Genomic DNA, 23,843 nt, shown 5'->3' with positions numbered 1-23,843 from the left:
CCCTCCACCTTGATTTAGACTATTAAGAATTCATGTTAAAAAATTACAGTGTTAAAAAAATGATACCACTTTGATTGCATATTTCCAAAGAGAAGAGGTTTATCTTGGTATGGCTTTCTTTTTTCCTTTTACAGGCTTTATGTCACTAGATACAGCTACTTTCCACACATTCATTTCCCCTCAGCCATTTCCTTTGCTCTCTTTTCAAACCCTGCACAGGGAAAGACAAAGTCCTTGGTGCTGCAAGTCTGACTCTGCAGCCATCCATCCCTACAGGCACAGGATCAGAGTGGAGAAGCTGGCCTCCCACAGCTGGCCAATTCCTTGGTGCATTCCTTACAGTTCTGTGGTTGCAGGCTACAAAGTGAAGCTTAACCCACAATTGCCACTATTTTCATATTAGAGCTCACAGGTGCATAGTCAGTGAGAAAACAGGCAGAGTGCCAAAAAGGCCTTCAGAGAGTGGATTTAAGGATAGGAAGATACTAGCACAATATCAACAGTGTAGCTACATGTAGAACAACAACAATTGCAGAATAAATTAAACACTCTTCCTTGAATACTAAGCTGATTTTTAGTAGATAACCACTTGCCAGTGCTTTTTCTTTTCCAATTGATTGAAATACTCTGTGTTACAGAGAGGTATTTATTCTCTCATGTTTATCAGCCACTTCTCCAGTACTGGCAGGAACCCCTCAGAGAAGCCACACTAGTTATCTGCAGCTGATTCTGATAGCCAGTAGCAAATCATGAAAGGCAATTTTCTCAGTCTGCAGCCAAAACTCACCTATAAGACACACTATTAAAGAGAGACCTTAGAGCACCTTCCAGTAGCTGAAGGACCTACAGGAAAACTGAGGAGAGGTTTTTTTACCAGGGTGTGTAGTGAGAGTACACGGGGTAATGGTTTTAAACTGGAAGAGGGGAGATTTAGGTTGGATCTTCAGAAGAAATTCTGGGCTGTGAGGGTGGGGAGAGCCTGGCCCAGGCTGCCCAGGGAAGCTGTGGCTGCCCCATCCCTGGCAGTGTTGAAGGGCAGGTTGGATGGGGCTTGGAGCAGCCTGGGCTGCTGGGAGGTGTCCCTGCCCATGCAGGGGGGTTGGAACTAGATGATCTTGAAAGTCCCTTCCGACCCAAATGATTCTATGATTCACCTGCTAACAGACCTAGAATGACAAAGCTGATCACAGAATTCCAACATGAGCAACCCAAACCACTGTCCCACAGCTACTGAAAGCAGCAGGAAATAAGCTGTGTCTCTTCAGACTACCCAAAACTGCTCAGTGGGTGTTTTGGTGGTGGTGCTGGTTTTGCTGATCTGAAGACAGTACAAAAGCAGATTTCCAGGGTACTTACTCTCGCTCCTTCTCCGTCAGTTTGTCATTGATATTATCTTTGATTGTAGACCTGGAGCCCTTGTGAATGATAGGATACCTGAGTGGAACTTGTAAGAAGAAGGAGATCATTGACACCAAGTGAGCAGTGTAGCCCAGGGCAACAGCAATGCTTCCATCATCTTTTGCTGTCAAGAACAAAAGAATAACATTATTTCATCAACTGCAGGCTCAGTACAAGCTGATGTTTACTGTTCAGAGAATGATTCAGTTCATCAAGCTATCAGGATTTACAACTTCAGAGCAGTTTCAAGTCTAAAATCAATTTGGACTGCTTTTTAATTGTTTGTAGTTTGCTCTTTTCTTAAAGGGCAACATCAAACAGGTGATGGCTTCAGTCTCCCTCCAATTTTATACTTCCAAAGCTGAAATTTACTCTTAGTGTTGGGGGATGGTAAAGAAGAGATGGGAAAAGTGAAACAAAATTCCCAAGACAACATTCAGGACTTGAACTGTCTGCATTTCTCTAGATGTATGAGCAGGGTCAGGGAAAAGCTGGATTCCTGCAGAACTTCATTCATTAGTGACATCAGCTGGAAAGACACCCACCCCAGGGCATGAACTCTGTTCTCTGCCAATAACTGGAAGAACTCAGATTAATCCATCGTTCTAAAGTGTAATTTTCAATTTGACATTGAAGGTTTCAACCATAAAGCTTCACCTGCTGGGAATATGGCCTTCCAGTATCTGAAAGGCCTACAGGAAAGCTGGGCAGGGACTTCTTACCAGGGTGTGTAGTGATAGGACAAGGGGTAATGGATTTAAACTTGAAAAGGGGAGATTTAAGAAACTCTTTGCTGTGAGGGTGGGGAGAGCCTGGCCCAGGTTGCCCAGGGAAGCTGTGGCTGCCCCATCCCTGGCAGTGTTGAAGGGCAGGTTGGATGTGGCTTGGAGCAGCCTGGGATGGTGGGAGGTGTCCCTGCTCATGGCAGGGGGGTTGGAATTGGATGATCTTCTAGATCCCTTCCAACCCAAACCATTCTGTGATTTTACAAATACACACAAGTCTTGTGACTGAAATTACAGCCTTTAGCCATGTCAGGGCTTTTCCTTCCTGCTTTCTCTATTTTTCTTCTATCTAAGTGAACACACCAATACAAGCACCATGACAGTCATCCCTCCTGAGGCACAATGAGTTCCTGGGAAGTCAGCTCAGCAAAAGATGACCTCCTAAGAAAGCTTGTAATAATGTTCAACAAGTATAAAAATCACACCAAGCTCTGTGAGAATATGACACAATACAGGGAATTCAGAAGGTACATCCCTTTCAAAAAGGATTTTGTCTTCAACATTGCTGTAAAACTGGCTTTTTAGGGAATAATTTTTCTTTATATTTCAGATGCCTGTCTGTTTTTTTTTAATTATTATCTACTAGGAATCTGAAATAGGAAACATGTCAGCTGGGTTTCAAATTCAACTGCATATTTCAGTTGATTGTTTAGTTACTTCTTCCTTGTAATGTGGTATTTCTAGACACTTTGATGAAGAATCAGTCATTCCTTTATAAGGAATAAACACATGTGAGCTGAAAATGGCTCCAAAGATGCAAGCCACTGATTTCTCAAGAACTACCAAACTGAGTTCACTTTTAGTGCAATCAGGAAAACCAGGCAACAGACTGATATTTGTCATATTGACAATACTTGACATAATTTGCTTTAAAGATTATTCCTCCTCCTTGAGCAGCAAATAAAATATGTTGTTAGCACAAGTTAATACCCACAGGGTGGCTTTAAATAGTTAGACCATTGATGGAGGTTTTTTACCCAAGAAATCACACATGTTGCAGAGTGTGCAAGTATTGGGAGTGAGAAAATCTCAAGAGGATTGTAATGAAGTTCCAATTTATCCCCAGCATTGGTTGATAAATACATGCAGTCACCTGCCCAGCTGTTATACAGACAGGCACATTATATATTTGCTTCTGCAACAGGATGATTGTAGGCAGTTAAAGTAGAAGCTGACTTGGAAAATACTCCATACTGTGAGGAAGCCTTGAAGTCTCATTTATGGATGATATTTGTTGATAAGTTCACCAACAACTGCAGTGAACTGAATGGGGATTGGTGCACGTTGCCCCATCAAGTTTTATGGACTGAAAGTAGCTACAAGGGAACTTGAGGTCAGATGAATATTTTCCAGAATCACTAAGCTTGGAAGGTACCTCTAGACATTTCACAGTCCTAGCCCTGCTCAGAGCAGGGTCGGCTCCAGCAGGCTGCCCAGGACTGTGTCCAGTTGGGTTTTGAGCATCCCCAAAGATGGAGATTTGACAGCCTCTCTGGGAAACCTGTTCCAGAATTTCAGTATTGAGTCTTAGAATTGAGAGATGCTTTTCTAAGAGTCAACAGTAACTTCCTTTGCACTATCTAGGAAGCAGGAATAAATAATGCATAAGTTTTCTTCTGGTCTAGACTTTTCCAGTTAGAAATTTGGATCCTAAACCCTTGCTATCAGTTTACTTAATTTTATGAAGGTTAGAAGCAGTGTCAACTGTAACAACTAAAGTAAGAACATTCAGCTACCTTGAAAGTCTTCAGAATTAGGAAGCTTGACTCCACAAACAAAGTAATCCTTTTGATCATTCTGTAAGTTTAAAATCAACAATGGAAAGTGAGAATGGAACAACAACATCCAGAAAACAGAAACCTGCACATCATCTGATGACAACAAAGCAGAAGACTTAATATTCAATGAAACCCCGAATGACTTGACTTAGTGGTTTAGTCCCCATTTCATCTAATTCAGAAGTAAATGCAACTTTTTTTAAAAGAAGGGAAAGCTTCATCTTAGTTTATTGTATAAAAGGGTTTTGGAGCTCAAATATTTGACATCTGTTTATATGCATTCCTTTCAAGTTCAGCAAGCCTACTGTCAGCATTACTTTATAGAACTGTAAACAAAATGGAAAGTATCCATTAAATTACAGCTACAGCTTTTCCACTTTTATAGTGAAGACTATTGGAAAGATGCTGGCATAAATCCTCTCCCTGTGAGGTTTGCAATCTAAGGATCAAATCCAAGAAAAAGCTGGAAAAACCAGCACGAGTGAAGAGCAAATTTCAGCATGAATAAAACTTGATAGTTTCTCAAAGTGTAATAAATAGGAAGCTCACTTCACATCAAGGACATTTTTTGACTATGAAAACCATACCAGATCAATGGGGTAGATATAGGATAGCTCCGACAGCAGCTGCTTGCATCGAATGGTCTGCTGAGCATTTGTCTTCAAAAACAGTTCTCTTTGGGGAAAGAGATCCCAAAACCATTAGCTTCTTCAAAAGCATTAAGGTATCAAGCCCTTATATCCCCCTTCTGCATCTTCCCAAGTATCCCCTTCCCCAAAAAAGCTAGGTAACCCCACAAAAAAAATAAATACAGAAGGTTAACTTTTTCTTTCCATTTGTACCTCATGTTACAGGCATATTTTGACTATGACAATTAAATATGACAAAGCTGTGCTTCACCCAAACAGACTTGAAGGTTCTATGACAGTCTCCACATGCAACCAAGCATCTGTTCTGCTCTCTTCTAGACTTGCCACTGTTAATTCTCACTTTAAGTATCTACAAATTGTAGCAGAGATGTCTGAACACAACTTTTGGGGTGACATTAGGTAGAATTTGGTGCCCTGAGTCCCACTTCAAATGGCCTACTCTCAGACTTGTATTTCCTTCCCAACTGCAGAAGCAGCACAGGTCCTGTTACCTCTTAGCAGTGCACTCCTTCCTTAACTCATGCAGGGATTCATTTTGTTCTAGAAGTTTCTGATATTCAGCCTCAAATGCATTTTCTAAACAATATAAAGAATCAGAAAAAAAAAAAAAGTATCAAAAGGAGTTTCTTTGTTATCTGGAGTTTTAAAAGGAGATAATGACACCAATACTGACAATAAAACTCCACCAAACTGGGTAAGGACAGTGGAGGGAGAACAAAGGTCTTCATGCTCTAGACACCATTCACCACCCAAACAAAACCAACAAAACCTCCTTTCTCCTTTAACACCTGGTTCCCCTGAAGTCCACACTGGTGAAATAAATCAGTTCAGGCACCTTGAAACTTGCATAGCTAGACTTATTAAATAGCAAAAACCTTATTTTTAGAAGTGATTAGTTATTTTAGACTCAACTAGGTATAAAAAAAAAAAAAAAAAGTCCTGCAGTAAGATGAAATACCTGTGTAGCTTGGTCTCTCTCACAGAATCACTGAGGCTGGAAAAGACCTCTGAGATCATCAAGCCCAGACTTTGGAGCTCTAGTGAGCTCCGAAGAGTCAGTGATGTAGCAGTGCACTATAGGACACTTCCCCAGTAAAAGAGAACACCAAGAAGACTGAGCATTTCACCTTTCAATCATCCCAAGGACACTCTGTAGCCTTCATTCACTTTTAGGTTAGGATTCATAAGGAACCAACTGGAGTTTGAGGGATTTTTAGGAGTCCAAGAGCAACACTGAGCAAACATGGCTCCTGCAGCTGCCACACTAGCTGAGCTCTGGGAGCAGGGCAGCTGGCACAGTGTGGGACAGAGGTTTGAGATGATAAGGCCAAGGGGATCTGGAGTGGCTCCATGATGAGCCCTGTGAGGTCTCCTTACAGTCTGAACTTCAGCACACTGCAGGGCATCACGTTTCTTTACACTCAGCACTGACACAGACTGGTCAGATGAGATGCCTGTTGGTTTCATGAAACACATGTTGGCATTTCCAGTAGCCAAGTACAACTGTTGTGTGGCCAGGTGATGTTTTCTCCCATCCCACCACTGCCCAAACAATGGGCCATCCCCATCCTAGAGCTGTTTGGCAGGGAAGGGTCTCCTTGGTTTGGAATACTGGAGAGGATAATCTTATTTAGGAATTGCTGAAGTCCTGTCAGCCAAAGTAAGTTCTGGGGCTGACCCTTGAGTGGCAGGAATAAAATCTACTTTGCACATGAAACCAGGCTGTGATTTACCTTCTGTAAACTGGTTGTGACACAGGGATTGAATTCCAAGGCTGTGAAAGCCCTTCTCAGGTTTATACTTTAATTCCATGGTCCTTCCTCTGACAAAATTTGAAGTTGTTCATGAGATCTGAGTATCTCATTGATGACTCATCTTATATCTCATCTTATATGCCTGGCAGTATCTCAGGGTGGGTGCAGGAGGATGGAGCCAGACTCTGCTCAGCAGTGCCCAGGGACAGGACGAGGGGCAACGGGCACAAGCTGGAACATGGGAAGTGCCCCTGAAAGATGAGGGAAAACTTCTGGCCTGTGAGGGGGACAGAGCCCTGGGACAGGCTGCCCAGGGAGGGTGTGGAGTCCCCTTCTCTGCAGATATTCCAACCCCTGGATGATGTGCTCTGGGTGATCCTGCTTTAGCAGGGGAGTGGGACCAGATGATCTCTAGAGGTCCCTTCCAACTCTGACAATTCCATGACTACATGAAATGGGATCCTAATCACAGGTACAATAACATTCCTCATGACATCATAGCATGCCTGCCTCAAGCCACTATTTACTGCATTATAGTGCAGCTCTTCTGATTTTCTCATACAATTTTAATTAAGCACAGATTTAAGATTGTTTTCGAGAGGTGTCATATTAAGAAGTTATTTAGAGACAGGCTATCAGCAACTGCTGTCCAGAATTCAATAGAACAGAGATGGCTGCAAACTTGAGATAAACACAAGCACATCAGATCCAGAGCAGAAAACAAAAGAGCACCTTCATTTTAGTCACCATGATCATAAGCTAGGCCACTGCTCTTCTGATCAGTGGATTATGAACATGTGAAATAGCAGCAGGAACAATTCCACACTTACTTCTGTCATGCAAAGCATTTTTTTCCTTATGCAACAAGGCTACTTCATGACCAAGGGCCTTCTTCTGCCTCTCCAGTTCATTACGTAGCACCAGGATCTTCAACTGTAAACATTCACTCTCTTTTTTCTAATGGAAGAAAAACAAGATTTAGAAGAAGAAAAAAAAAAAATGAAAAGAAAGTTTTTTCTGCATAATAGGGTTCCATAAATAGGGATGATAGGAGGGAAGGGAACAATCAAACAAGCTGAGTTCCTAGATTACTACAGGCAATAGATTACCAAAGAATAATCACTTGGCTGCTCTGGAAGGAGAGAAACTCAGCTTTGTCCCACAGTGCTTGTTCCTCCTGTCCTCAGTGATGCAGCCTGGCCCAGGGCAGGAATTCAGAGAGGAAAAGGAGGTGGGAGGAAGCTTCCACAGGACATGAAGACTAATTAGCAGAGCACCAGAGTGCAGTGAGCATTGCCTGGCAAAGGGTTCAGCAGCAAGGGGGAAGATGAGCAATGAGAAGTCTATAGGAAATTGAGGCAGGGAGCTGCAAAAAGGCTGGAGATGTCTGAGCTGCACTGTTAGATTCAATTCCCATCCTCAGAATGATGAGAAAGGTTACAGAAGGAATGAACACAGCAGGGAGCTGATTATGTTATTACACACAATTCTATTCAAAGGATCCCTTCTTTAGAAGTTTCAGGATTTGTCCTGTACCTCCTCTAAATCCACTCCTGTGTTTAAGAAGAATATTCTTTGATGCTCTATTCTCTCACACATGAGAATTACACTCTCATGTGCACAGTGAAGAAGAATTTTTTGTTTTCATTTGGATTTTTTGGTCTCATTTTAAGGAAGGAACATCTACCATGTTTAATAGATGCTTGCTGAGAACAACTGAAGACAGACTCAAATTAGAAAAGAGAAGTTACATCCCTTCAGTCCAGTCATACCCCTGACAGGGTTCAAAGTCTGAAGGGGCAATCAGACATACCTGGGAGCAAGTCTTGTGGAAGTACTACCAGACCCTGTCACTCTGCCAGCTTTCACTTTTCCAAGCAGTTCATGGAGATGATGCTACTTCAACACCAGCTGCCTGAAAAGAAGGCAGCTCTTGCTGAACTCTTCCCTCTGCTTCATATTTGCTTCCATTACACATCTATGCTCAGCCTTTTGGTTCAAGACTGCAGCAGGAAAATATGACTAAATATTAAGGAATGAAACTACAGTGCACACACTTATAAAGGGGGATGGAAGCCCAACAAGAGTTTCCACTACTGGACAAAGAAAAGAAAAAAACAGGCAACCTTCTCCTTATACCACAGACCATGGTTGCTAAGAAGTTGCATCATTGTACAAACACTGTCATTTTTGGGTTTAGTGCCCTTTGAATAATAGAATGTGTGGGGTTGGAATGGATTTTTAAAGGTCATCTAGTCCAGCCCCCCCTGCAGTGCACAGGGACCTTTTTGACTAGATCAGGTTGCTAAGAGCCTGGTCAAGCCTGACTTTGAATGTTTCCAGGGATGGAGCCTCCACCACCTCTCTGGGCAACCTGTTCCAGAGCTTCACCACCCTCAGTGTAAAGAGCTTCTTCCTGGTGTCCAACCTGAATCTCCCCTGCTCTAGTTTAAGGACATTGCCCCTCATCCTATCACTACACACCCTTGTAGTTTTGCTCACACATTTGTAAAGGAAAAGCATCTGAAGAGAGGGACAAAGATAGCCAGAAGGGCAAAAAGATGGATAAAAGCCTTTTAACAGCCAAGATAGCAGCAGAAGGCAAAGCAGCTCTGGGTTGGAGTCACACACAGAAAATGTTATATTGCTCCTTAAAGGGGTTGATGACTTTGCTTCTTAGTCTACAGTGCAGCTCTATGACTAGAGTGGGTAAATAAACTCCTATTTTTCCATTTTGTCAAACCCTGAAACCAGTTTGACACTTTTGGAAACTAGCTGAGTACTCTCTACCCAAAATCTACCTTATAAAGTAACTTCCCATCACAAGTTTGCCCTTTCCTATACAAGGCACTAGTCACGTGTCAGTGACCACCAATATCACCAAGTCACCACAAGCAACTCTTGTTCTGTCAACTCATTGCTCAGCCTTTCTGGGCAGCAAGCAGAAACCAGTGCCAGCACACTTTTTTTGGAAAGAGGAAGAAGACAGGCAAAACAAACTGTCAAAAGCTATTCCAAGATCTAATACAATTCCTGCTGTAAATGAACATGTCACTTGATTGACAGCTTTTGCATGAATTCTATTCACCCAAAGGGAGCAGAGGTGCAAGAAGATACAGTCAGTAGACTCACCTCACTCTACATCCACCACAGGTTCCTGTCAAGATTTATCTAAATCATTTTAAGTTCATTTTTCCTGATAAAGCTCTCTCATGCATTATGCAATGCTTGTACTTTTACAGTATAAAAGCAAATATACAAAATAAAGGCAAAAATAGGATAAGCCACCTATCCATTCATCTGAGTAACACACAAATCTAAAATCCATCATATCACACTCAGATGAGCCCCCATTGGAAATGACAGGTTTAAATAAAGATTTCAAGTGTTAAAAAAACAAGCTTGTGGTCAAGATGCTTCAGCAAGCCTGTAGAAGATGGTTTTAAATACACAAACTTACCAGTTCATTGCTTGTAGATGTACATCTCAGCTTTTCTTCAATCTCCCTCCCTATCTTCTGAACAGTTACCTGAGTCTGTTTAATTGCACACTGGGCTCTGTGAAGCCTGTCAGGAGAAGAGAAGTTACAGTATAAAGGTTAAATACTAAAAGTTCCCCACACAATTCCTCAAAACCAGCTGCAGTGAATTCAGTTTGTCAGCTTCTGTTTTGAAATAAAACACCAACAAAGGAATCACAACTCGCACAGTTTATACATGAGTATCCAAAGCAAACCAGGAAGTCTCTACATTCAATCATGAACCAAATGTCCTTTTCATTTGCTAAATTCAATAGATGTCAATAAGACAAAGCTGTAGCTGAGAAAGTAATTATACAGATCTCATGTAATTAATTAAATTCTAGCACGAATAACATCGAGACAGAAAGACACAACAGCTACCGTGAGCTCTGTTATCACAGGCCAGCTTGAAAACAGTTCAAGTTTCCTTTAGATAACACACCTACCCAGCCCAAAAGCACAAACTACACTCTAAAATCCCCAAAGATGCTACAGCCCCTCCTGTATGGGTTTCTTAATTGAATCACATTTGAAGTGAGAAAAGATGATGATGACGTGCTTCTGATCATTCACCCTGGCTTCACCTTGAAGAGGGAAAACATTATTTGCCCTATTTAGTGAAAAAAATTAGGCAGAAAAAAGTGGCAAAAACAAGTCTAAGAGAAGCATAAACAACTCCACAGAATCATAGAATGGTTTGGGTTGGAAGGGACCTGAAAGACCATCAGGTTCCAACCCCCTGCATGGGCAGGGACACCTCCCACCACCCCAGGCTGCTCCAAGCCCCATCCAACCTGCCCTTCAACACTGCCAGGGATGGGGCAGCCACAGCTTCCCTGGGCAACCTGGGCCAGTGCCTTTCTGCCCTCATGGGGAAGAATCTCCTCCTGATATCTGATCTAAATCTCCCCTCTTTCAATTTAAAACCATCACCCCTTGTCCTGCCACTGCCCTCTCTGGTGAAAAGCCCCTCTCCAGCTTTCCTGGAGCCCCTTCAGGCCCTGGAAGGTGCTCTCAGGTCTCCCTGGAGCCTTCTCTTCTCCAGGCTGAACACCCCAACTCTCCCAGCCTGACTCCAGAGCAGAGCTGCTCCAGCCCTCCCATCATCTCCATGGCCCTTCTCTGGCCCCTCTCCAACAGCTCCATGTCTCTCCTGTGCTGAGGGCTCCAGAGCTGGACACAACACTCCAGGGGGTCTCACCAGAGCAGAGCAGAGGGGCAGAATCCCCTCCCTGGCCCTGCTGGCCACACTTCTTGTGATGCAGCCCAGGACACAATTGCCCCTCTGGGCTCCAGCACTCACTGGGGGCTCATGTCCAGCTTCTCATCTCCTCCCACCCCCAAGTCCTTCTCCTCAGGGCTGCTCTCCAGCCACTCTCCCCCCAGCCTGGATTTGTCCCTGGGGTTGTGCTGACCCAGGTGCAGGACCCTGCACTTGGCCTTGCTGAACTTCATGAGGTTGGCACTGGCCCTTCTCTCCAGCCTGTCCAGGTCCCTCTGGATGGATCCCTTTCCTCTTGGGTGTCAGCTACTCCTTTCAGCTTGATGTCATCAGCAAACTTGCTGAGAAGACACTCGGTCCCACTGTCCATGTAATTAGCATATTAGAAAAAACGAGAGTTGATCTGTAAACATAGACTGTGTCTTTGAAGGCATGCAAACCCAGGCTTATTGTTCCCATTCATAGTTTCACCACCAACAGCTTCTCCTTTTCTAAGGCTATTCTTCAGTCAGCCTTGCTGCTGGGATAAGCACTTAACTCAGGTCCCCTCAAAACAACAAAAACACGGTGAGATAATCTACTTTATGACATTAGTGCTCTGTCAGGCAAATATAATGAAAAGACCAAGCCTGTTTCAAGTCTTTAATCACCACCTCTGCTTTGCCAAAATTAAAAATCTCTGCCTCTTCACAGGAATGCCTGCAGAGCAAAGCCACAAATCTGCTGTGAGCCAAAGACTGAAGCACTGGAGCACATAGAAGAGGCTACTCAGCTCCTTCCTTTCACATTCTTTAATGTCTTCCAGATTTATGAGCAATTGAAGCATTACTATTTCAAGCTCTTGGCTAACAGCTTTTAATGGTCTGCATGCAGCTAGACCAAGACAACCAGGCTACATGCTTCAGGTATGAGTAACCACAAGGCATTACTCCTCCTCACACCATCATCCCTCAGCATCCCATCTCAACAGCACACGTTACACTTCGGATAATCAAACCACCTATCCCAGCAAACAAATGCATGGAGAGATTATAAATGGACATCAGGGAACAAGCACTGCCAGTAATATTAAATAAGAGCATTGTGATTTAGGATTTTTACATGATTCAACTCCAAGTGAATACATTTAAGTCACCAGACACCTTTAGTTCCTTCATACTCTTGCTTCTACACCACTCTGTAGTAGATTTTTGTTTGCAGTTACACTAAGTGATTCCACTGGTTTCTTTAGAGCTCCTCAGACTGCTCATAGCACCTGCAGCCTAAGAGCTGTTTAGGAGTAGCTCTACCCCACATAAATCACACACCAAGCAGCATGGCTCTGCTGGCTGCTACAGGCTGCTGGGGTGGAAAAAGTCTGCTGAAACCAACAGCATTAGGTGCTGGGACACCCAAGGGCTCAGCCTCACATCCCTGATGGAGTTCTGAGACCCCCTGGGAACACTTACTTCCAACTGGGAACTACTGCTTTTACCTCCTACCTTGCCAAAGGGACCTGGAGACTGTTGGCTGGGTGACATGGTTACACAGGTCAAAGCCAAGGTTTGCTGACCATCCTGAACCTCATTCAGAGCTCTGCAAGGTCTAAGTTTCCTATTTCAACAATTCCCAGCCTGTTCTTTTCCAAAATTCTAGAACATTTTCTTTCCAGACATAAAGTCTTACCTAAAGCTAAAACCTATAAGTAAAGCATATTAACTGCATGACATTTCCCTTTCCCTTTCTCTCCCTTTCATCAGATTTTATACTGGAACATTCTTGATTTAGTCTGTGATCAAGGAAGAAATCCTGTGAGTCCTCATGCCATGTAGGTAGCAAAATACAACTGCTGAGAACTGCTTTATTCTGAAGAAGTATTTATGAAACTGATAAATTGTTAAAAAGGTCATTTGCCATGAGAGTTCCTCACAGTGATACTTGGCTAACAAACTGCAAATTTTCTAACAGCTTTAAATTCATCTGTCCATGCCCAAGTATAAGGAATAAACATCTACTCAGACTGACCTACCTAACCACTTCTGACTTCTTAAACATACCTTAGGATGCTTCTTCAATCTGGAGAATCTGTACCTAAAGGTATATTCTCATCCTATAAAGACTGCTATGCAGAATAGTTCAACACTCAAAGTCTGTTTTTAATAAGAAATGGTTCCCTTTTTAAGCCAAACATCATCCAGTCTTTTCTTGCAATATAAAAACCCTACAGCTAAACTTGGTTGCCTTGATGCCAAACAGTGCCATTTACACTGAGCCAACCAGTATCACTAAGTTTCCTTTCTTGCAATCCCAGTATGTTCAGTATTGTTCTGAGAACTTTAAAATGGTAACAGTAAGATCATGACCGTGTCCAAAGTTAAGCTTTCCAAGATTAAAGTTTTAGGGACCTCATGTCACAAAGGCAGCAACTGTCAACAGAAATCTCCTTGCCCCAGCCAAAAAAGCCCCCACATGGAAATCTTTGCTCATCCAACAACAGAAATACAAACTAAGTCATAAGAACATCAGCATGGAAATTTTGTCCATAATTTCTGCATGCACAAGGCAGTCTTTGGTGAAGACAATTATGATTGCACTACTGAATGGAGATCAGCAAGTTGAGGCCATAAATCTGGAGTGAAATTTATACATAATGAATGGAGAGAAACTTCACTGCTAATTGCCCACATACTGTTTCCATTTCTAGTCTGAATGCAGGTCCAAGGCTGCAGCCTAAAGTTAGCACAGATTGTGCTTTGAGTACCACCCTCCTTCATTTAGAAAGTGTCAGTGATGAGCCAACTGATGGCATAATCTCTGTGCTATCAGCCAACGCAGGATTCATCCTAGATTGCTCCAGTTTTTGATTATTTATTATTAAAATTAGCACTTCCATAGCACTTTAAGAGCTAATTCGGGGCTTCAAGAGGCCACTGGCCCTCTACCAAATTTCCTTTGGCAGTCAGGAAAACCAAAGCAGCTCCAGCAGAAAGTCAAGCCTTCCTAAAGAGACAGCTCAGCCAACAGTGTCGTCACCCGTGTCTGGAGGCTGTGCTGGTGTCTCTGCTGCAGCTCCCAGCCATTGTCAGCCAGCAGCAGAATCGTATGAACCTGAAGAATGACAGATTTACTGCTCTTGCTTGGGGCCCCCAGAGCTGCTGTGCAATTGTCCAAGGTCAGGTGAGCTCCATGCTGCTGCCTGGGAAAGTACTGGAAAGCAAAGCTGACATGAAAATTCCTCACCACTCGAATACAGTTTGGAGGTGGAGATCTGGGAAGCTGTTCTGCTTCCATTCTTGTATCACCTGCTTTCTGAAATGGGGGAGACTAAGAAGAAACAAAGTCTTCTCCCTTCCTTTGGAAGTTTAAAAAGACAGTGGGACACAAAAGCATCAGCCATGTATGTCTTGTCATGTTCTTCCCCATGAGGGCAGGAAGGCACTGGAACAGGTTGCCCAGGGAAGCTGTGGCTGCCCCCTCCCTGGAGGTGTTGAAGGGCAGGTTGGATGAGGCTTGTGCAGCCTGGGCTGGTGGGAGGTGTCCCTGCTCATAGCAGGGAGGTTGGAACCTGAGGATCTTTAAGGTCCATTCCAACCTTCACCTTTCTATGGTGATGATTCGATGTACTGCGAGTTAAGCCCAACAAAAGCTGCAAACCTAATTATCTACAAAAAAGCACCAGGCAAATTTTCAACATCTCTCCACTTCACTTGCTTCATTTCCTCAGTTGCTGAAATACAGGTTAGTCGGGGTATTTCTTCAAAGCTGTTCAAGTCTGAAATGAAATTGTTTCCTCTTTAGGAACAGCCAAAAGCTACACCAGGGGAGGTTTAGGCTGGACACTGGGAAAAAAAATTTCTCTGAAAGGGTTGTCAAGACACTGGAATAGGTTGCCCAGGGAGGTGGTTGAGTCACCACCCCTGGATGTGCTTAAAGAGAAGTCTAGATGTGGTACTCGAGGATACGGCTGAGGAGTGAACGTGGAAGAGTAGGGTTAAAGGTTGGACTTGATGATCTTAAAGGTCTTTTCCAACCTGAATGATGCTATGATTCTATTCTCTTCACCCTCTAAAAGTCCCTACTTTCTATCTTGCATGTAAGATTTGTAACAACACCAACCTACAACCATCTGCCCATCAACCTGCTGTGGGTCTTGACTTGAAAAACAACAACAACAAAAAAGTTGCCACCTTTTGGAGTTCTTCACCATGACATGATTCCTTTGCAATAATATCCTTGCCTTGTATGCAAGATCAAGCAGTTTCCCTGACTTCCCAAGACTGCACAATGCAGCAATCCCCATGTAACTTGACTTGACGAGTGGGGAATGTGCTGCAACATCACAATTTGCTCTCCTTCAGCTCACAGGATGCTTGAGGGTTCAGCTGAAGCCCTTGCCATTAAGACACGCTGCAGTATCCTGCAACTGAGACATCCCTCTTGGTCATGAATTAGGTCTAGTGATTTACTAGTTTATATAGCAAGTTCATTCCTGGCTGCAATCTTCAAAACCCTGAAAGCTGGAGTGTAGTGACAGTTGTGCCTATTAAGTTAACATATGCTTATATTTACATTAATGAAAGAGTCTCAACTTTATTAGACATTTGATACATGATTTTGTAGGTCTATCCTACACTCCAAATACCTATTTTGCTTCTATCAGACACATCTGGATTTTTCATGTACAGAACCTTAAGCCATAAATACATCAACTGATTACAACAGTCACATCATACAGCTACTTCTCATAAGAGAAATAACTGCCTATGGTCTTACATGCCAGAACAACCTTAGTTTACAATGAGGCTAAATTTAAACTGAGAATTACTATCAGGGATTTAGAACACAGAACAGAACACTTCTGGCAGTAAGTGAGATTAGGATCCTGGAAGTAAAATACCCAAACCTATTATTAAAGAAAAAAAAAATAATCCAAGACTTTCCTATTAAATACAAACAATGGAACACATACTACTTTACATCAGTCCAAAAATTAGATTATGGAGAGTGCCAGCCAGCTAGAACATATTTTTTACATAGCTCCTTAAACCATCATTTGCTACATCTGCTTTCCCACAAGAAAAATTTTTCTAATTTATAATCATATACTCCCTCTCCCAATTTCCTCAGAAAGCTAGACCCACAATTTGTCAAAAGCAGATGTAGGGCAAGAGAAGACAGTAGGGAGTAAGAAGAGAATAAAATGCAAGTCTGACTTGTTCATTTATGGCATTAAACCTCTACAAGAGCCAGTGCTGTAAGGAACTCAGACACTGCTGTTGAAGCACAGATACTTTCCATCATTCTTTCAAACAGTTTATTTGAGTCTTACATGTGTAAGACTCAAATTGAGTTTCTGAATAATGGACTCCATGTGGACACTGCAACAGAGGATGCTTTGAGCTATTTGCAAATGGAGAAGAAAAGGGAAAACCATGTCTATCAGACTGGCAGGAGGGGAGGTTCTGGTCTCCAGTGTGAGAAGCAGTTAAAGCTGGAAAGTACACAGATTATCTTCATTACTCACAGGGCATGAACAGATGAGGAGAGTCTTAATGTGAAGCACAAACCATTTTTTCCAGAAATGAAGCCACAAAACCTGAGATGTCCCTAGTCTGCTTATTCCAAATCATAGATTTCACTCCAGCATTGGATTTACAGCTTGATTTTTTAATTCAAAGAACAAGGGTATTTGTGGCAAATAGCAGAGAAAGTTGGGTTTGTTTGGTTTGGGTTTTTTTTCATACCAGTGCTCATCAGATTATGATTACAGAAACTTTGCTGCCAGGGCAACAGACAGAATTACATTCATGCTGTTCTCTACAGCAAAAAAAGGTAAATTATATGCAAATTCAGATTTCTGAAGAGCATAAATATATATAGAAGACTCCTATAAGGACAGTGACCCTGGTATAGAATCATAGAATGTGCTGGGTTGGAAGGGACCCATCAGGATCATCAAGTCCAACTCCTGTCCCTGTGGAGGGCACCCCAAGAATCACACCATGTGCCTGAGAGCATCATCCAAAGGCTTCTGGAACTCAGGCAGGCTGGTGCTGTGACCACTGCCCTGGGGAGCTTGTTCCAGTGCTCAACCACCCTCTGGGTGAAAAACCTTCTCCTGATATCCCACCTAACCCCCCCCGATTCAGCGTCCTATAATCCAACAGCTTTTTGCCAATGTGTAACTTGCTAATAAATCATAAGATTCATTTCTCTTTCTGAGACAGTCAGCAAGGCTAAGTCCGAAGTTCCCTGCACAACTGAAAAAGGATGATGCATAAATTGAGCTTGAATGGGTCACAGGCTCCACCCAGAAAGGGAAACAGCTGCTCTCAAGTTGACTGTGCTCTTCCAATTGCTGTCCACACAACAGATAAGGTGTTTGTGACAACTGAGCACAGGCCTTACCCACTGGAGGGTGACTCATTTTCTGAAGGTGCATAGTGCTGCACTTTTTCCTGGAAACCATCCCCAAACTTCACATTTACTGCTAAGAGAAGTAGAATTCTGCAGCTGAAGTAGAGAAACGAGCCCTCCCTCCAGACCAAGGGATGGTCATAATGCTCACAGGAGCATTCAGCAGCTTCTCAGCCATAGGTACATTCCCCACCCTGCCCTCTTTTTAATGATGAAAGAATTTACAGCATGTTCCCAAAAGGGAGATCTTTAATCCACTGGATTTGTTCGAAGTCAAAATGCAGAACTGACTTTCCCTGATACATCTGGGCATTTCTGAGCATTTTGGAGACAAAACTCACTGAATTCTTTGCCCAGGCTGAAAGATGGAGCAATTAGTAGCACCATTCTTACAGTCATAGCCAGGACAAAGTCATAACAAAAATTAAGGAAGAGCCTCAGTGCCACTGTGCATAAAATCCTCCTTCCTAAACAATTTCAGGTCTCTGTTAGAGGATTTAGATAAAGCTACATGCTCTGTTTTTCATCAACTCTAACAAAGCCAGAAAAAGGAGAAGGACTGGGTGAATGTTGCTTCATTGATATGGTTTTTATTTCTCTCACAAATAAAGCTATTTTTGAAGTTCTGAAGAGGTCTGTATAATCATAACATGATTTGAGTTGAAAGGGACCTTAAAGACCATCCACTTTCAACCCCCCTGCCATGGGCAGGGACACCTCCCAGCAGCCCAGGCTGCTCCAAGCCCCATCCAACCTGCCCTTCAACACTGCCAGGGATGAGGCAGCCACAGCTTCCCTGGGCAACCCGGGCCAGGGTCTCACCGCCTTCACACTAAATAATTTTCTTCCTAATGTCTAACCTAAATCTCCCCTCTTCCAGATGTAACCCCTTGTCCCAAGCCCCTCCCCAGCTTTCCTGGAGCCCCTTCAGGCACTGGAAGGTGCTCTCAGGTCTCCCTGGAGCCTTCTCTTCTCCAGGATGAACACCCTAACTCTCCCAGCCTGGCTCCAGAGCAGAGCTGCTCCAGTCCTTGGATCATCTTCACGGCCTCCTCTGGACTTTACCCAGGAGCTCCATGTCCTTCATAATCTCTTAAACAGTGCTCTGACACCAAATTTGATCACGAGCTAGCAACATGCCCATCACTCACTAAAAATCTGCCACTGTGGGGGCATTTTATTCCAGAAGGCATGTTAGCAAAGCTGAAGATGAGAGCAACAGCAGCAGCCTGCTGTGCAGTTCCTGCAGTGAAGTTAGCATACAAAAATAACCCGTACCTCTCTGATGCTTCATGGGCTGTTTCAACTTGCTGTGACCCATGCTGCTCTCTTCTACAGATTTTGGCAAAAGTCAGGCTTGTAAATTGACTCTTCTGATGAGTGATTAGCCTCAGTTTCCACCCAACTTAGCACCACACAAGTAAAATGCCTGGGAACAGATTTCTCCAAAAGTCTGATTTCACAGATCAAAATCTCTAAGGAACATCTCAAAAAAACCCAAAACAAACCCATTCAGAACCCAGTTTCCATCTCCATTGCTACTTCCCAGGAAGATACAACCCCACAACTCCAAGCCACATGGTTTTCAGGCCAAGAGAGATGACACTTGTTATACTGTTCATCCATTTCAGGACTGCTTGTTAAAGTATACAGAGGCACTCGAGAGGTCTGATTACACTTCATATTTATTTATCCTGGCCTTAGGCCACCTGGGTTTTCAAGTCCAAAGCCAAGGGGATGCCTGCCTTGTCTTGGCTGCCTATACAGTGCAGAGAGCCAAGTCCTTCAGGTGGAAATCTTTCCTAGTTAGAAACATCAAACCTGGCCATCATGGAAAAACAGCCTCACTTATCACTAGAAAAGGGAAGTTTTAGCAGAGTCACTTACTGACTTAAAGCACAAGTCAGGCTAAGAGGAATCCTACTACCCATTCCACACTTGAGATGGTGGATTTCCACAGCTGCTGGGAGGGAGTGATGGCAGCATCAGTAGCAACATTCAAGTCTGAAAGTCTGCAGTGTGAGCCAGCTATTTGATTGCTAAGATACAGATAAACTAGAACAAGGCACTGCAAGAGCATCAGGCTGTTGGTGACAGCCTTTTCCTGCCACATACTCACCACCTTCTCAGCATGGGGCATTGTTCCTACTGGAGGAACATCCATAACTGCAATATTTAGAAAGGCTTTGGTCATGGTTAGGAGTTGGGATACTTTCTGAAGAAAAAAAAAAGCAAAGGAAAAAGCTCAAAGCCAAAGACTTAACTGTCAGTACATATTTTGACATGGAAAAAAATCTTTCATAGCTGCCCTTAGCTCTAAATATGCATCTACCAGCATCCTAAAGGGAGAAGGACAGCAAAGAACAACCCTCTATTTCCCTGCAGTCAGAACTGCAGAGGCCAGAGACTGAATCCCACCTACTGCACAGCTCCCCTGAGTTCACCTCCTTCATGGAGATGAGGATGGAAGCTGAGGAACTTCAGGAAAGCTCACAGGAACACACAGCTTTGTGTGGCTCACCTCTAGGTTTGTCATCCAACATTGTACAACCCTCCAAAGTCAGAGAGCAGCTGATAACTTGTTTTCTTCCAGCCTTCCCTCCTTTTCACCCCACCAAATGTCTGGAAGCCTAAAGTTTGGAATTGGTGCTTATAGCAACCGTATCATAGCAAAGTCTGACTGAGCAACTGGCTGTTGAGATGGGACCCTCTGGCAGTGTTCAAGACTGACTTGCCTTGTGCTTCTCCTCAGCTGAGAACAGGTCAATGCATCCCAAGATACACCTCAGCACAAAGCAGCTTAAGCCCATGAAGACCTTGCTCACTCCACCATCCCCCACTCTCAGAGCTTATGAAAAACAGCTTCAAGTTCAGCAAAATTTCCATGTGTTAAAAACAGCTGCCCAAAGGCAGTTACAGCATTTGGCACGTGCAATTCCACGGACTCTGTAGGCTCAGAGAAACTCTTCTGAGTTACTAATGAGTTTTTCAACACTACAACTGCTTACTCTGACTGTGTATTTTGTCCCTATTTCTAGTTTCAGAAACCACTCAGAACCACAGAATCTTAGGGGTTGGAAGGGACATGGGAAGATCACCCAGCCCAACCCCCCTGCCAGAGCAGGGTCACTCAGAGCACATCACACAGGAACGTGTCCAGGAGGGTTGGAATGTCTCCAGAGAAGGAGACTCCACAGCCTCTCTGGGCAGCCTGGCCCAGGGCTCTGTCACTCTCACAGGAAAGAAGTTCTTCCTGATATTCCCACGGAACCTCCTGTACTCCAGTTTGCACCCATTGCCCCTTGTCCTGTCACTGGACATCACTGAACAAAGCCTGGCTCCATCCTCCTGACACTGCCCTGAACATGTCTGTGACCATGGGTGAGGTCACCCCTCAGTCTCCTCTTCTCCAAGCTCAAGAGACCCAGCTCCCTCAGCCTTCCCTCATCAGGGAGATGTTCCACCCCCTTAACAGGAAGGGAACTTCCACTCGTGGAAGTTGTGTTTGTTCAGCAGGACTGCTAAAAAAACTGGAAGAATTTAAACACAAGGAATATATTCGTTTCAAAGCCTTTTTCCTAAGACAGGTAAAAAGCTGATTTTATTTTGTGTTCCCATGATTTAGTCTTGGTCATTTAAGAGACTGAATTTTATCAACATCTCACAGTTTCAGACTACAGACAAACACTATCTACATTTGTATTCTTAAATACCTCTTCAGTGTCAAGACATGCACCCTTTTTTCAATGAACAGTTGTATTACAAATGGCAAATCCCAAAACAAGGCTGCAAAACATGCCCCAGCCCATGACAGACTGTGACATCTCAAGTCCACTGCCATACTTAAGGTACTTAAAATAATGTCTAGTAACTTCTGTTTTCACTTGTCATGTATCAGTGTGCCCCATGTTCAACAGTGCACTGCAGGTTTCTTCAGGGCCCTAACCTAGAAAGCAGCAATTAGTTGCTAATTAAGAAGTTGAGCTCTGGTTCTCCTCAGAGCAGTCTTGTCACTGTCAGTCTTGGGCCATGTAAAGTCACTGAACCTGCACCATCACTGCTGTGTTGTGAAATAGAGGGAAATTGTTCACTTAGTGTTATGACCTGGTTTGAAAAGTTATGTTTACCTGTCCAGGGCACTGCAGAGAGATTTATTTGCTTATCAGCCACCAGCACTTGTTGTGTTTAATGAAAGCACAGCCTGTGGAGTCTCTGGAGTTGCTCTAGTTTTCAAGATTTAACCCACTAGATCAGATGAACATGTGGCAGCAGCAGAGGGAGCCCTTTAACACCTACAAATACTATTTAAATCAACTTCAGCCAGGTTTGATATTAGCAATATTACAGCAGTTGCCTGGAGCTGGGCTTTTTCTCATCTCTAGCACTCAAACTGTACCCATACCAGATTTGTTGTTGATAAAAACCCCAGTAGTTTTACACAAACAGCACAAAAGATGCCATCCTATCTGCTGAAGGAATGGTTAAACCATAGAGAAGGATAAAAATATAAGAAGCAAAACTTCAAAGGGGGGTTTCACTAGTTCTTAGAGAACTTTTTGGCCCCAGGCAGAATTTGGGAGGATTTCAGGCACCCACATACTGGCAGCCCAAGTGCCTTAAATGTCAGGATACCATGAAAAGCTGTAGTAGAAGACAAGATATTACTTTTTGTATTTAGGAACTGAAATCAAATTTTAACATATAGGATTTTAAGCCCTTCCTTTGGTGACTACCAGTGTATTCCATCTTCCCAACACCACTCGATACTGGAAAGGTCTATTTTTCAAAGTTTAAAGGAAAGAAAGGGTAGAGAACTAAAAGAATACTAAATATAAATCTATTCCCATTAGTGCTGCAAACATGCTGAGAGCTTGATTATGGAGACATGTCCAGAACATGACCTCAGATGTATTTGGCCCATCCTGAGTGTTATGTGAAAGGTGAAATGTGTTACTCTATAACCTATTACTACCACCTACATAAAATTTAGAAAGCCTTGAAGTGACCTCCTTTCAGGAAATCTGACAATATGGCCAAGGGACAAAAAACCCTCAACATTTGGGTTGAGGGTTGGGGTGTTTAATTTTTGCTAGTTAGCCTTTTGAAAACAAGTAGTTGGAAACACGTTCGTCACTTCCATATGGCAGGAATAACTTCTTAGCACCACTACATTTGCCTGAGGATCTTGTCCCTGCCCCAAAACAAGAAGGTTCACAAGCTCCAGAGGTGCCGAGCACTTCCTAGTGTAAAGCTAAGCTGTCTGGGTACTTAAACTTTTCCTCCTGCTTAATCAACTTGTAAATCCATGTAATTAAGCATCTGAGCACACAGGCACTATTTTAATCCAACATTCAAAAATGTTTCTAATGTTCACACACTCTGGCATTCCCAATTAATCTTTTTTTTAATCAACATAATTAGAGCCAAGTACATGCTTCTCGTTAAGGCCTATTCACAAGCTTCATAAATTTTAGCCATTCACCTCTTCTGAAAAGTGAAAGAATGAAGTAATTTCTTCCCCAAAAAGCAGTTTTGACAGCAGATGGGGACCAATGACAGAAGACCTCAATTTGCAGTTCTTCCTGGTCACTTAGGAAGATGTTAAACAGCATTGGGCCCAATATGGATCCCTGGGGGACCCCACTTGTGACCAGCTGCCAGTTGGAGGAGGAACTATTTACTATCACCTTTTGCCAGCCAACTGGCTGGAGAGAAGCCATGTGGATCTTGGTGGAGAACAGGCTTACCGTGAGTGCACATGAGCTGCAGGGCAAAGAAACCACCAGGATGCTGGGCTGCATCACCAAGGGCATCACCAGCAGAGATCAAGAAGTCATCATTTTGCTCTACTCAGCACTGGTCAGACCACACCTGGAGTATTGCCTTCAGTTTTGGTCCCTGCTCTACAAAAAGGATGGGACAGGCTAAAGAGGGCCCAGAGCAGGGCCACAAGGATGATCAGAGGACTGGAGGACCTGCCAGATGAGGAGAGGCTGAGAACACTGGGCTTGCTCAGCCTGGAGAAGAGAAGGCTTCAGGGAGACCTTATCACCATGTTCCAGGCCTTAAAGGGGGGCTGCCAAGAAGAAGGAAACTCCCTATTTACAAGGAGTCCCATGGAAAAGACAAGGGGTCATTGGCACAAGTTGCTCCTGGGGAGATTCCCATTGGACACAAGAGGGAAATGTTTCCCCATCAGGACAGTCCAACATTGGAACAGTCTCCCAAGGGAAGTGGTGGATTCCCCCACATTGGGCAGTTTGAAGTCTCAACTTGACAGGGTGCTGAGCCACCTCATATCAGAATCACAGAATCTCAGGGGTTGGAAGGGACCTGGAAA

The 23,843-nt window shown here is 43.4% G+C and overlaps 1 protein-coding gene across 1 annotated transcript in view; it reads right to left on the bottom strand.

The window, feature by feature from the left end:
- UVRAG (UV radiation resistance associated) overlaps nt 1–23,843 on the bottom strand; it is a 113,851-nt gene that overhangs the window by 51,621 nt on the left and 38,387 nt on the right. The window contains exons 7-12 of the mRNA XM_051608689.1: nt 9,826–9,931; nt 7,196–7,322; nt 5,103–5,187; nt 4,549–4,636; nt 3,920–3,980; nt 1,357–1,522 (exon numbers count right to left, since the gene is read on the bottom strand). Coding sequence (XP_051464649.1) covers nt 1,357–1,522; nt 3,920–3,980; nt 4,549–4,636; nt 5,103–5,187; nt 7,196–7,322; nt 9,826–9,931 — 633 coding nt within the window. The remainder of the gene's footprint in view (nt 1–1,356; nt 1,523–3,919; nt 3,981–4,548; nt 4,637–5,102; nt 5,188–7,195; nt 7,323–9,825; nt 9,932–23,843) is intronic.

Source organism: Apus apus, chromosome 1, assembly GCF_020740795.1.
Source record: "Apus apus isolate bApuApu2 chromosome 1, bApuApu2.pri.cur, whole genome shotgun sequence".
NCBI lineage: Eukaryota > Metazoa > Chordata > Aves > Apodiformes > Apodidae > Apus > Apus apus.
Note: the sequence above shows the minus strand (reverse complement) of the source record. Positions and strands in the feature narration are given on the sequence as shown.